The 13,241-nt window shown below is 28.6% G+C and overlaps 1 protein-coding gene across 1 annotated transcript; it reads right to left on the reverse strand.

The window, feature by feature from the left end:
* Nucleotides 1–8,569: 8,569 nt before the first annotated feature.
* On the reverse strand, nt 8,570–10,060 carry LOC107931628 (uncharacterized). The gene has a single exon (XM_016863568.2). It carries the CDS (start codon nt 9,944–9,946, stop codon nt 8,750–8,752), a length of 1,197 nt encoding a protein of 398 aa, XP_016719057.1. The 5' UTR covers nt 9,947–10,060; the 3' UTR covers nt 8,570–8,749.
* Nucleotides 10,061–13,241: the final 3,181 nt, after the last annotated feature.

Below are 13,241 nucleotides of genomic sequence, written 5' to 3' on the forward strand. Positions count from 1 at the left end.
TTCCTTTTCATTTTGAGAGTTACCTCTCATAGCGCAAAGCTTATATATATATATATATAAATCTGACGTAATCATAAGAAAATTGACAGAGAGAGCAATGGCTGTTTCTTTTTTCTTTGCAGTTCCTTTTCATTCTCAAAAGTTTTCAACTTTCTTTTTCACTCAAAAGAATTCCTCTAACAAAATATTGCTTTGTTTCTCTCTCTTAAGGTATATGAATTCTCTGTAGAAAATTGAAAGATCCTAACCATGGGTATCTCATAAAATCAAAATCTGAAGCAACCAATGATAGCTTTTCATTAAAATGAAAAATCATAAATCATATCTTTTTAGTTACTATATCGTTAAATTTAGTTTCTTTTATCTTTTGTCACGCGCCATAACATTCAACATCACTTGAGATAGATTATTAAAAACATGAAGTTCAATTGCCCAACATCTAACCTGCTTAGTCATCACTCAATAATCATATTTGTCGTTCTTGGTACTTGTCTTATGTCAGACTTTCAGTTCTTCTCTATTTAATTTCTAATTTTCAGTCTTGGTTTCGATAACCCCACCCCCTTTAGTCCAAGTATTAAATCTACCGCTACTTTATAATCACACTCGATCAGCAGCCGGCGCACCCCTTTATTCCAAATTGTTTTATTTGATAGGTAGATTTTATTAATGGGTTAATATTTAATGTGGTAGTGTTTGATTCTATACTTTAAGATGATGATATATTCTTTTAATATAAAATCAAATGAATTTATTTTTAATAATTTTGAATAATATATTATCATTTAATTCAACTTTAAATTATTTTTATAATTTTTTAAAAGGTAATTATTTTTATTTCATAAGCAATTTTAAAAATTCAACATATGTTGCAATTTTTTAAATATTTATTTTATTAATATTTTGCTATGCCTTATAAGATACTTAACAATCCCATACTCTTGTTTGTGAAGTCTAAAAACTTAACTCGTAATTTAAGAAATAATTTCCCTTTATAAAAAAATTAAATATTATAAATTATATTTTATTTATACTATATAAAATATGTTAAGAAATTAAATTAAGTAGTTATTGCAATGTCTAGATAGACACTCTAATTTTTTGTAAATTGAAAAAATTATATCTTTCATTTTTTATAGATTTTTCTTTCTTTTTTAAAATGTAATTATATTTTACATTACAAACAAATCTACCTTTATTATCGTATACCAATGTAATTAACTAAATCCAACTAATTAATGGCCACTTTAGAATGGAAGTGGTAATGCAAATCTCATCAGCATGAGGTGGTACTATGATCAGCAAACTAATTCCTTCGCTTGCATCTTCAATAAAAAAGACATCCAAAAAAGAAAACACATTTTTTATTTTTTCTATTTTGGTTAGGTCTCAATATTATTAAATGAAGTGAACGTGGGAGGTAGGTTGCCTCCCAAGGCAGGGTCGACTAGTTTTAGTGTTCATGTCTCAAGGATCATGCCTCACTTAATCAATTCCATAACAACACATATTTTTTGAATAAATTTATTAAAGATGGAAATGGTCAAACCTAATCTCATCAAAATAGATCCATGTGAGATATCCCACTAAGGTCCCAACATCCCCACACAAAGGGCTTTTGATTATTGGAGAAGGGTAAGTTATATATATTAGGGAATTTTTCCTACAAGGCAATGTTCATTGCACCTTTCTCTCTTTCTGACACATCCTATCTTTTGTTTTAACTTTTCATATAAATCCATTTTATCCATCTACTTTCTTCTTTCCCTTCCTTTTAAGATAAGTTCTCATGTTCTTTGTGACAGGATAAATGGGTACATATTCATGGAAGTTTCAATTTCTATAGTTGATCTTACTTTGCAATATTTTAATATTTAATCTCTAACCATATTCCTTATAGGGTGAAAATACAAAAAGTTTAGAGAATTAAAATTGAATTATAAATTTCAAGAAGAGTCAAAAAGTAATATTATTACTATATTGATTTATAATTTTATATATTTTTTAAAGATTTTAGAAGTACTTTTTATTATTTTGAGGAGATCAAGGTCTCAACCTACCCCATATACTTACTCTTAACTATACTTGCACTTACAATTTTGATCAATTAGTATACTTATAACATTGAATAATTAGCTGAACTCTTACCAATGTTCTTTAAATCGGATTGGAGGTCAAATCGATAAGATCATCAGTTCACTGGTTCAATCAGTCTAATTGATTCGATTAAAAAATTATTAAAAATTTAAAAAATTAAAAATCCCAATTCAATCAGTTTGTACCATTTCTTGATCTAACTGATTCAAAACCACCTTCCAAATTGATCTCGAGCTAATTCCCAATTAGCTGATCCGATTCGATTCAAACAACATTGACTCAAACCATCCAATAATCTTGAATAAACTTATCTAAAACCTTAAAATACCCATGAGATTTTTCCTTTTATAGAATTTAAATATTTTTAGAATATGAATCTATTAAGTGTCCTAATTTGAACACTGAGAGCCTTGTTAGTTCTTTTTGCTTTCATTTAGACACAAAATTGGACATGATCGTTGAGATTTATTTTTAGAGGTATTTTCGTATGAAAGAGAAATTTCTCCAAATTAACAGTTTTTTTATACATTACAATTTGAAGAAGAGAATTACATCAGCAGAATTAAATTTTGGTAATCGGAAATACGAAACTTTTCCTTAACTTTGTTGGCTCGCCAAATTATAAATTGTGAATGATTTGATAAGTTATTATTTTATTTTTATTATGTACATAGGAAGAGAAAATTAAATGATGAGCAATAAAATTTTGGGAGGTGGTGAGGCTATAAATGAAGAAATTGGAGTGAGAAACCTCCAAATGCAAGACACATATTACATTAATAGATGAAGAAAAGACAATAAAAGGGTTGGTTGGTTGGTTGGTTTGGTATTGGCTTTAAAGGGAGGAGGGTGTGGAGGTTTTTGGATCTAATGTTTTTTGGACCGAAATTCTTCTTCTATTCCATGTCGCTTATGCAAGGTGAAATGCATGAAGATGTTGTAAGATCTCTGACAACACATAGTTGGATAACTTTTGCTCATGTCTTCTTTTATATTGTTTTCCCTCAAGTTATTCATTATTTAATTTATTGCATATTTTAAAGAAGAATTAGAATCTTATTGTGGATTTCATTGAAGCCAAAAGCCATTCATTGTTTGTTCAATTTCCTTGTGACCATAATGGGCTTTTAAGTTTTGAATAAAAAAGGTTTAGTTTCAGTCCTACTTAAAAGCCCCCAACTGACAGGAACATGGGGCTCTGGGTTTTGCTACATTTTTTAGTTTCAGCCCAAATCTTACAAGTTTTACAATTAATCAAAGTTGACACATAGTTTTGGGAAAAAAAATATTCTTATTTTCCCAATTAATTTATGAAGAGTGAATATGGGACCAACCAACTTTAACTTAAGTTATGAACAGCAAGATCATCTTTATTTATGTTAAATTTCCTGTATCTGCAGCCATGTAGGGAACAGATCCACAATATCTCCAAACATTGCTACAAAAGGGTAGATTTTTTCAGCCAAAAATTACATGAACCTGTTTTTATATATATAGATCTGTACAACATTCATTTACTATTTACATTGGTGTAGTAAATGAAATCTGTTACATTTTGTAGGAAATTAATAATTTGATAGTATTATACAAGAAATGTCATATTCTTCTGCTTTGCCTTTTCTGCTCTGAGCAGAGCAATTGTAGTACATGTCCCAACTTATATTAAGATATCATTCATTGACATTTAAGCCTATGAAATTATGGTATAACTTTTTGTATTAAGAGTTAATTATATTTTATCATTCCTATTTAAAGAAAGGGTAATTTAATTTCTGTACGTCAAATGAAAGAGCAAATTGATCATTTCTATTGAAAAATTCATTCCTTTGTACTATTAAAAACTGATGTGACTGATGGAATAATCAAACAATAACATGTGAAATATCACGTGCACCTCATGTTATCGTACAAATACTAGTTTTTAATAGTAGAATGGATGTAATTTAATAGAATAACCAGCTTACTCTTTAATTTAATGTACATGTACTATTTTCTCCATTGTATAAGTAGAAGGGACCAAATATAATTTGGCTTATAGTATAGGAGCCTCCATGATACTTTTACTCATTTAAGCCATTTAGCAAGGTTCCTTGGTAAAAATACCATGGAGGCCCCTGTAGTTAAAAAAAGGCAAATTAGTCCTTGAACATTAGATCAAAGAGTAAGTTGATTCTTTTTGTTAATTTTTTTTTTCATTTCTAGGGTTAAAAATTGGCATACCTAACAAAATAACCAAACAATGGCATGTGACATGCTACGTATATCTCATGATGGCATACATGGACTAGTTTTTAGCAGTAGAAATAGATTAAATTTTTAATAAAAAAACTAATTTACTCTTTAATCTGATCTACATGAACTAATGTACTAATTTTTTGAATAATAAATAAATTACGTTTTTACTCATATAAAACCTCCATAATTCTTTTACGATAAATATGTAAAACAACTTGTTATCCTAAGTTAAGAACCCGAATTTGAAAAAAATAAAAAAAAACCCCAAAAATTTTGACTTTTTGCTGTTCAATTTTGGCAGACATCTTTACTTTAAATAAGTTGAAATTGAATAGGACTTTTTTCATGTACTAAAACTAAAGTGATAGTTTAGTCAATTTATACACATTGAGAAAACATGGAAACAGTTTTATGAAATGTGAGGCAAGTAGAAAATGGAAACACAGTCTACGAGGGACCAAACAACAAACTGTAAAGACACATGGGAGCCATTGACAAATTAACAAAAGCTGTCCTTTACAATAATTATTAACCCAACGAATTGACAAAATAAACAGCAATCACTTTCATGTCAACGTAAGGTCAGTATTAAAAAGGTTTTTAACAAATCTCGATCCCCCAATCACCGTCCATGTTTATGTCTTGTATTACCGTTGATATAACGGTCGAAATATGTTTTATTTTTATAAACGATGATCCATTTTCGACCTCATAAGTAAAAGGTATGGTGAGTAATTATATCAAATTAAAATTATATATCAAATCAGAATTTATATATAAATTTAATATTTATTTCATTCTTAAGTTCGTTTCTTAAATTAGTTCTTACTCGAAATTTTATGATTATCCCTTCATTTAGCAGATAATCTTATTGATTTATGAACTTTTTCAATGTTAGGCCCAACATGGGATCAAATTAGATTTCTTTTAGAGTAATGATAAAAGGCTGTTACGGGAGGTGCAGCCATATGAAGAGGGGGGGAAGGGGGAGGGGAGGCTAAAGTCCATTTTCTCTTTTCTCTTTAATAAAATCCCACGTAAATATATGTGCCACCTCCACTTGTATGATGTATTTGCATATGAACTTTTATATATATATATATGCATGCACTGTGCACATGTTCTCGTTCAGCACATGAAAGAGGTGAATGGCGGTGGAGATATTGGCACGTGACACCGTACCAACGGTCGGTTATGGTGGTGGACGGTGGCGTTGCAATCACCGTTGCTGCATTTAAATGTCTGTCTCAGTTCACTACACTTGGTATAGTATTATATATTACTATAGTACTTTCCGCTGGTTGTAGTAGTTGGGTGTTATTAAATCTACCACTGTTTAATAGTTTATATATTTTGTTTCATTACTCGCTTCAATCAAATATAAAAGTATAATTTTGAAAATCGTTATTATCTTTATGAATGTGTTTTTTTCTATTTATCGCTCTACTTCAGTTAAACTTTTTTTCTATTTATTTTTATAATTTTTAATTATTTTAAATGTAAATAAATATTTAAACATAAAATATATGAAATTTTTTTATAACATATTATTATATTTTTACCTTTTAATAATTATATATATAAAAAAATAATAATTTCAAGGTGAGACAAGACAAACAATTATCAAACAGTTTTGTGTCGGTCACAAAACATTCACTCCGCTCTACTTCAATTTTATTTTTCTTTAAAAAAATTCTTCAATTCAAAATGAATCGATTCAAAATTTATGGACGGTTTTGATTTACTATTCCTATTATAGGCTTTGAATAATTTTATTCGAGTTAAAAAATATTATTCAAATAAAATCCTCGATTTTAGGATCCTGCCACAAATTAAATAAGGTTTTGTCTCAGTAGCATTTTCTTCTGCTAAAAGATTTCCTTTATTGGTTTGGGCTTTTAAGTTCTATTATTTACGTTTTCAGTGATCTAATTATAGTCAGCAAAACATATGTTTTAAAGTCGCATCCAAATATCAACCTAAATACTTATTTGGTAAATTACATAGTTATTTAATTATAATTTTTTATTTAAATATTAAAAATAAAAATTTTGTAGTTTAAGCTAAAAAAATTACAAATGGCAAGTTAAAGCTAAAAAAATTGATATAATAATAACTTTAGGCCTCAATTTTTACATTTTATATTGATTTAATTATAAGAAAATTAACCCTCAAAATTTAAAAAATATTCTCAATTTGATCCAAATTCTAAAAAAATTGAAAGAAATGTGTAAAGATAGATAAATATTTTTAAAAAATACATAATAAATTTCAACAATAAATTTAATTTTTATATTAATATTAAATAAATATAAATATATTAATATTAAATAAAATAAAAATTCCTTCAACCCATAACTATGTAACGTGAGTGCTTAAATTGCAATTATTTTATTTTGGATACCTAAAATGAAATTTTTTATAGTTAGATGACTATAAGTATATTTTACCCTTTTTTATTATGCAACACTAAAAATTTAATATATTATTTGGTACTTGAGTTTGATATCCTTTTAAGTTTTATAATTGTATTTTTGAGGTCTAATGCCGTATCTATATTTAACAAAAGTAATACATTTCAATATTTGAAGATAAATGTTAAAATTTTAGTGTTTAATTCGAGTTTTAAGATTATTTCAAAAAAAATTAATTGTTAATATTATTATATTTGAATTTTCATGATTTTGTTAATCGAATAAATTTAATATTAATTGTGAATTTGTTACAATATGATGTACATGATTTTTTTCGAGTTTTAGGTTTAATTTAGTGAAATGTTAATTGTTAATATCATTAATTAATTATGAATTTTCATTAAATGAATCCTAAAACTTAAATTAAATATTAATAATTTAAACCGTTATCTTATGGTAACAAAAAATTATACTATTAACCGAAAAAAAACCAATTACACCGTTATCTTTAGGTAACAGAACATATAACTTTACCAAATTCAAACATTGTACCGCAAAAAAACAAATATCACATTAAAGAGATTATGAAACCGAGAGCAGTTAGTTAATCTCACAAGACATAAACTTATTGTATTTGCAAATTTGCCCTTTAACTTTCATTAAAATTCAATTCACTGACAAAATTTAAAATTTAATCTGATATGAGATTTTGTTTTGGGATTTCTTTTTATAGCCACAGCTTTGTTGGGGGTTGAAAACACACAGACATCCTCGTTGTTTTCGTCTCTTTAAAAGCTAAACGGTGAGAAGGATTCGGTGTCAGGTTTCTGTGTGAAACTGGGGAAGCTCCCATTATCCTTTTTTTTTTTTTTTCTCTTACCTCAAGTTCCGAGAGGATTGAATTATAAAATATTAATAAAATTCTAAAGTATATAAAAGACAAATAAGGTTAAATTTTATTATTAATTCTTGTACTACAATAAGTTTACGTATTTTTCGAATTTTAAGTGTTGATTGTCCGAAATAAAAACATAGAAGTTCTTAGATGTGATATAAAGGCATGGGCTCAAGTTTTATAAAATTCAAATGATTCAATTCAACGAGATAATAATTTTGTACCATTTTAGTGAAATTGAGAAATAAAATCCCGACTTTGGGATAATATCGGATTTATTGAAAAATTTGTTAGCTCTTGATAAACAATACATTAAAAATTTCTCTCAAAAGAGTTGCAACTAAATTGTTAGGTCAAATTCTCTAATCTCGTATTATGTATAAGTTGTAGATTATAATTTATTCTCCAATTTGAACCTTTTAGTCTTGTAATTTTTAAAAATTGAAATTTAAGTCCGAAATCTTTAAAATCTAGTAGCTAAAATAATGTGTTTTTTGTGAATATTATGTAAAAATAATAAGTTGACATTGCATGTAATAATATATTTATTAGAAGTAATATTTTAATTAATAAATTTAACATCTAATATTTGAATTAAAATAAAATTTTTAAAATTTGTATTGCTAAACCGATTGAATCTTAACTCGATTGGCATGAATATTATTGCCAATACGGGAGAAAGTGAGTTTGAGTGCACTGAACCACATTATCCTCCTATTTATGGATTGAAGAGAGGCTATAAATAATTTTAAATATTGTCTAAAAATACCAGACTGATCAAAATTTATAATTAAATTATTAAAAAAATTATATTACTAAATAACCCAAGTATAATATAAAAACTGATAGCAAAATTTGAGCAAAGATAAAAAGAAAGAAGAGAAATACCATAAAATATGTAAAGCTGTAAACAACAAAAATAACCATATTTTTCATTAAATGTTTATATTAAATTATGAACAACAATTTGATTTTTACATTTTTTTTTCTCTTTTTCATAGTACAATGTGTTACTTACCCTATATTTTATTTTAATAATTCTTTTTACCCAACCCCCAAAATTTTTTAAAAAGACAGGAAAAAAGAAAAAAAAATTGAACCAATCTCATTACCGGATAACTGATTCACCAAGTTTCCCAATTTTTAGTACGAGCTCAGGGGATAATTTCTTAGCCGGTTTCTTTTCCTTTTCCGGTCGATAATCAAAACCTAGTGTTTCCGAAACTTCTTCGGAGCTCCATCCAGCTTTTCGGAGCGAATCCGAGAGCCGATCCATTTTCAAAAGAAGTGCATCGAGAACCGCTTGATTATCCAATAAAACCATCTCTTCTTCGAAAAACCCAGATGCTGACACGTGTACGATCTCTGCAATATCGGACTCGCTCCACCCGCTTTTTCTAAGAACCGACCCGATTTGCTCGATGTAATCCTCGACCCATTTCGGAATTCCGGTTCTCGGCAGATCGAAATACGTCTCGGGGGATGAATCCGAGAGCGAAGACGATGAGTTTCTCCGGCGCCGATCAACCGCCGCGTCGCTCCAGAACTCTACCCATCTAGGGGTTCGAGTGCCAGTAAGGAAACCGGCATCCATACTACGCCTGGATACGTCGGTGGACGACCCGGCTAAATTTTCGCTAACCGATCTCTGTTTCTTCAACGATTCCGGGTCGGATTCGGAGGTCCGGAAAAAAGATTCCCTGTTGAAAAAGCTGGATATATCAAATCCGCAACAGAAAATCCGGGTTTCGTCGATGAAGAAAATCGGGTTACCGGCTAAAGATGGGTTACATGGAATATAGCAGTGACTAAAAATGGGGATTAAAAGGGGAGCTCTTTTAAGTGCATTCCTCGCCACCCGTAAAGCTTTTTCTGGGTTTGAAGGTCTTGGACCCCAAGATTTGGACCATAAAGTGTTACGGGCTATCTGAAAAGAAATTGCAACGATGGGAAGATCAAGGGAAGCCCGAAGATAAGGTCGGGCTCCATTGGATCGCCAATCGGGAAAACCAGGACCCACAGGTAAACCGGCTGATAATATAGCCCGGAGGTCAGGGGGGAAAACAAAACCAAACTCAGCTTCCGCCCGAGCGAACTCAGCGTCGGATAAACCCGGTTGTACTTTGAAACCCGAATCGCGTAAATGGCTTATAACTTTATCCGCTAAAGAAGAGAAAGATTGAAGACCGTTGCGAACAGGGTGGGAAGTCGCCGTTGAAGGAGCGGAAGCACGAGCTGAGAGACGGCGTAAGCCGGCTACATGGGCCGGATTTAGACCGGACATCCTCCGATCTACGTCGACCATTATTGGTTTAATAACCAGTTCCCGTGGAGACGCTGCCGTTTAAAAAAAGGGACTTTTTGTAACCTTATTTTTATTTTACAGAGAAAAGTGAAGTGAAGAAGGGGAGTTAGGGGCTTAAACTTGGAGAAATGGAGGAGGGGTGGTATATATATAGCTGTTTTCATCATGGGCCTACCTTTGAGATTCTGCTACTGTTTTCTTTACCAATATCTTAGAAAATATTTTTTTTTTAATTCCTTAAATCGAAATTGTTTATACGGTAGTTACACATATATCGAATATTTATACGGGTGAATATTTAATACACTGTTAATGAATAAATCTTATATACAGTTAATGTTGAATAATATAATATTTCGCCACTTCCAAAATTAAAAAAAAGTAAAAAATTTATAATAAATACTAATAATTTTATTTATTTATAAGTGATGAGGTGTTGTATTATTTAATAATTGTCTATAAAGTTCATTCATTAATAACACATTCATTATTATTTTGATTTATAAATATAATTTATTTCATAAGTTACATTATTTAAAAATTAATTAGGCTTAATACATAATTGGGTACCTGAGTTTGGTAATAATATTATTTTTTTAGTAATTAATTCGGGTTTAAATGTTGATTTGATGAAAATTTATAATTAGCTAATAATATTAGAAATTAACTTTCACCAAATCAACTCTAAAACGCGAATTAAATTAAATTCATTGGATTGTATTTGACAAATTAAAAATTAAATTAAATAAATTCACAATTAGTATTAAATTTATTATATCAACAAAATCATGAAAAATTAAACATAATAATATTAACAATCAACTTCCATCAGATCAACCCTAAATCCGAGTTAAACACTAAAAATTTAATATCACTACCTTTGAAAATATGATTTGATTATTTGGTAAAATATGGTTCATGTGTTGGATAAAATCTACTATTTTAAAAAAAAGAAATAAGATTTGATATCCTTAACCATCAATTAACCTTTATACGATTCCTTAATTTAATCCCTTTAATTAAATTAATAGAAAGAAAGAAAGAAAGGTTTGTGTTTTGTTTAAGTTATTGTTAAATGCAAAACTTTTGCTTGGTTGGGTCAATTTGGGGTCCTGTTTGCAATCATGAATTAGCTTCACATTCATAATCACACACTCTTCTTCTCTAACGTTTACATTTTTTTACTTCATTTTTAATCTTGGTTTGGTGCTCCTCAATAGGATTACAATTTTTTAGGTAAATTTACTTAAAAATTGAGTAAATTAATTACTGTATGTTAAATTAAAAAATAAACTAATAATTTCAATTAGAATTTTTTTTATTTCTACTATTAAAAATTAATGTGGCTTACGAAATAATATGACAATTACATATCGTGTATCACATGTACCTCATGTTGACATACATAGACTAATTTTTAATAATAGAAATTGATAAAATTTTAATAGAAAGACTGATTTGCTCTTCAATCTAATGTATTAGGACTAATTTACTCTTTTTTTAGGTAGGAAGAAAATAAAATTTGACTTTTAATATAAGAATCTCCAATTACCGAATTTATTACAAATTATCACGAAATTTATGTACGAATACATGTATTTCTCTCAATTTCAGTTGGGCGCTTTCAATGAAAGAAAGACTTTGGGGTTTAGACCCGTGGGATACCAATTTGCAAGGACCAAGTTATAGCAACAACAAAGGTTTGAGATTAGATTTGTAGGGCTTTAAACGGGGCGAGAGGATGGACCAAATGGCCGGCAATATGGTCACCAAGTATTAAAATCATAAGCTACAAAAAAAAAAAATTCTAGGAGACCGGTCATGAAATGTTGTGTGAATGTGGAACCATAGGGGCAATTAGCTGCCATTGTCCTATATATGAAGCTAGTGGGGGTCCGAGGACTGAAAAGTAGTGGTCATGAAGGATTGCTTATTTGTCTTCCTCATTAGGGTTTTCATATATGTTCCCTTTGAACATCAATAAGTCAAACCATCCTCCTTCTACCATGGTCCATTAACGTTCACCCAATAAACGAATTTGACAAAGGATGACATCATCGAACATTATTGTTGGTAGGAGCAAGTGTTCGATTGACTCGAGTGAAAAATTTTAAATTAATAAGTCCTATTATTATAAATATTTTGGATTTTATTTTTGTAATTTTTGTTGAGAGAAACTAATTTGTTCATTTTCATAACTGACAATGACCAAAAGGGTATTTAAACCAATCTGTCATTCGAATTGTAAAATTTAACTCAACTCGAACTTGAAACTCGAATTACATATTCGAGTTGACTTGAAAAAAATCAAATAACTCGATACGATTAACTTGAAATTTGATTTTTTCGAATTGAATCGAGTTTTGCTCATTCCTAGTTGTTGGCATAAGAGTGGGTATATGAGCTAGAAATGTCCAATGGTCAAGCTGAATCCATGTATGGTACTAACATACTATTTATTTAAACGTTTTATTGAATTAGTGTCATTCTTAACTAGGCCACAAATTCAATTATGAAATTACAAAAAACATTTCTTTTAAATTATAATTAATATTATTACGATTACACTTTTGTCTTTTTATGCTTTTATATCATCTTTAAATAAAACAATTAACAATTAAAAATTCAAGGATTGAACATGTTTTCAATTGTACTAAAACATAAGTTCATTACCACTCATCCTATATTTATTATCGAATAAATTTTAATATTTTCTTTCACTCATGTCGTGAGTGTGACAAAATCTAATAATTGTTTAAGTTTATTTCAACTTGAAATATGAATCTTAAATTTTGTTCAATCTAACCCATAATTATAAATCTTTAATTCAAGCTTGCTTGGGTCTTAAAAAATATTTTTATTTAATATATAGTAATCTTGTATATTTTGTGTTTTTGTCTAATTAACATATTTTTAATATTTTCATTATAGTATTATATATTGAATTTTTTATATGATATAAATTACATCGTATATAAAAAAATAAAAAGTAGAAATAAAAGGGCTAGGCTTGAAATTGAGCCTTGAATGTAAAAATTCAAATACAATTCATATTTAATTTTTTATCTAATTTTATATTTCGAGCCTAATATTTTTATTTAGACTTTTTTAAATATTATATGAATTTTTAGACTTAATAAATAATTAGACATTTTGAGAGATTTAATATGAACCAGATGAACAAAAATTAGGGTTGTACAAGGTTGATATTTCGTTTTGGATGTGCTCTAATTTTGATAACAAAATTTAGTTGGTTTTTGTTTGTTTCTTGGGAAACTGATGGATTTAAATGATC

The sequence above is a fragment of the Gossypium hirsutum genome, chromosome A02 (genome assembly GCF_007990345.1).
Source record: "Gossypium hirsutum isolate 1008001.06 chromosome A02, Gossypium_hirsutum_v2.1, whole genome shotgun sequence".
Lineage (NCBI taxonomy): Eukaryota > Viridiplantae > Streptophyta > Magnoliopsida > Malvales > Malvaceae > Gossypium > Gossypium hirsutum.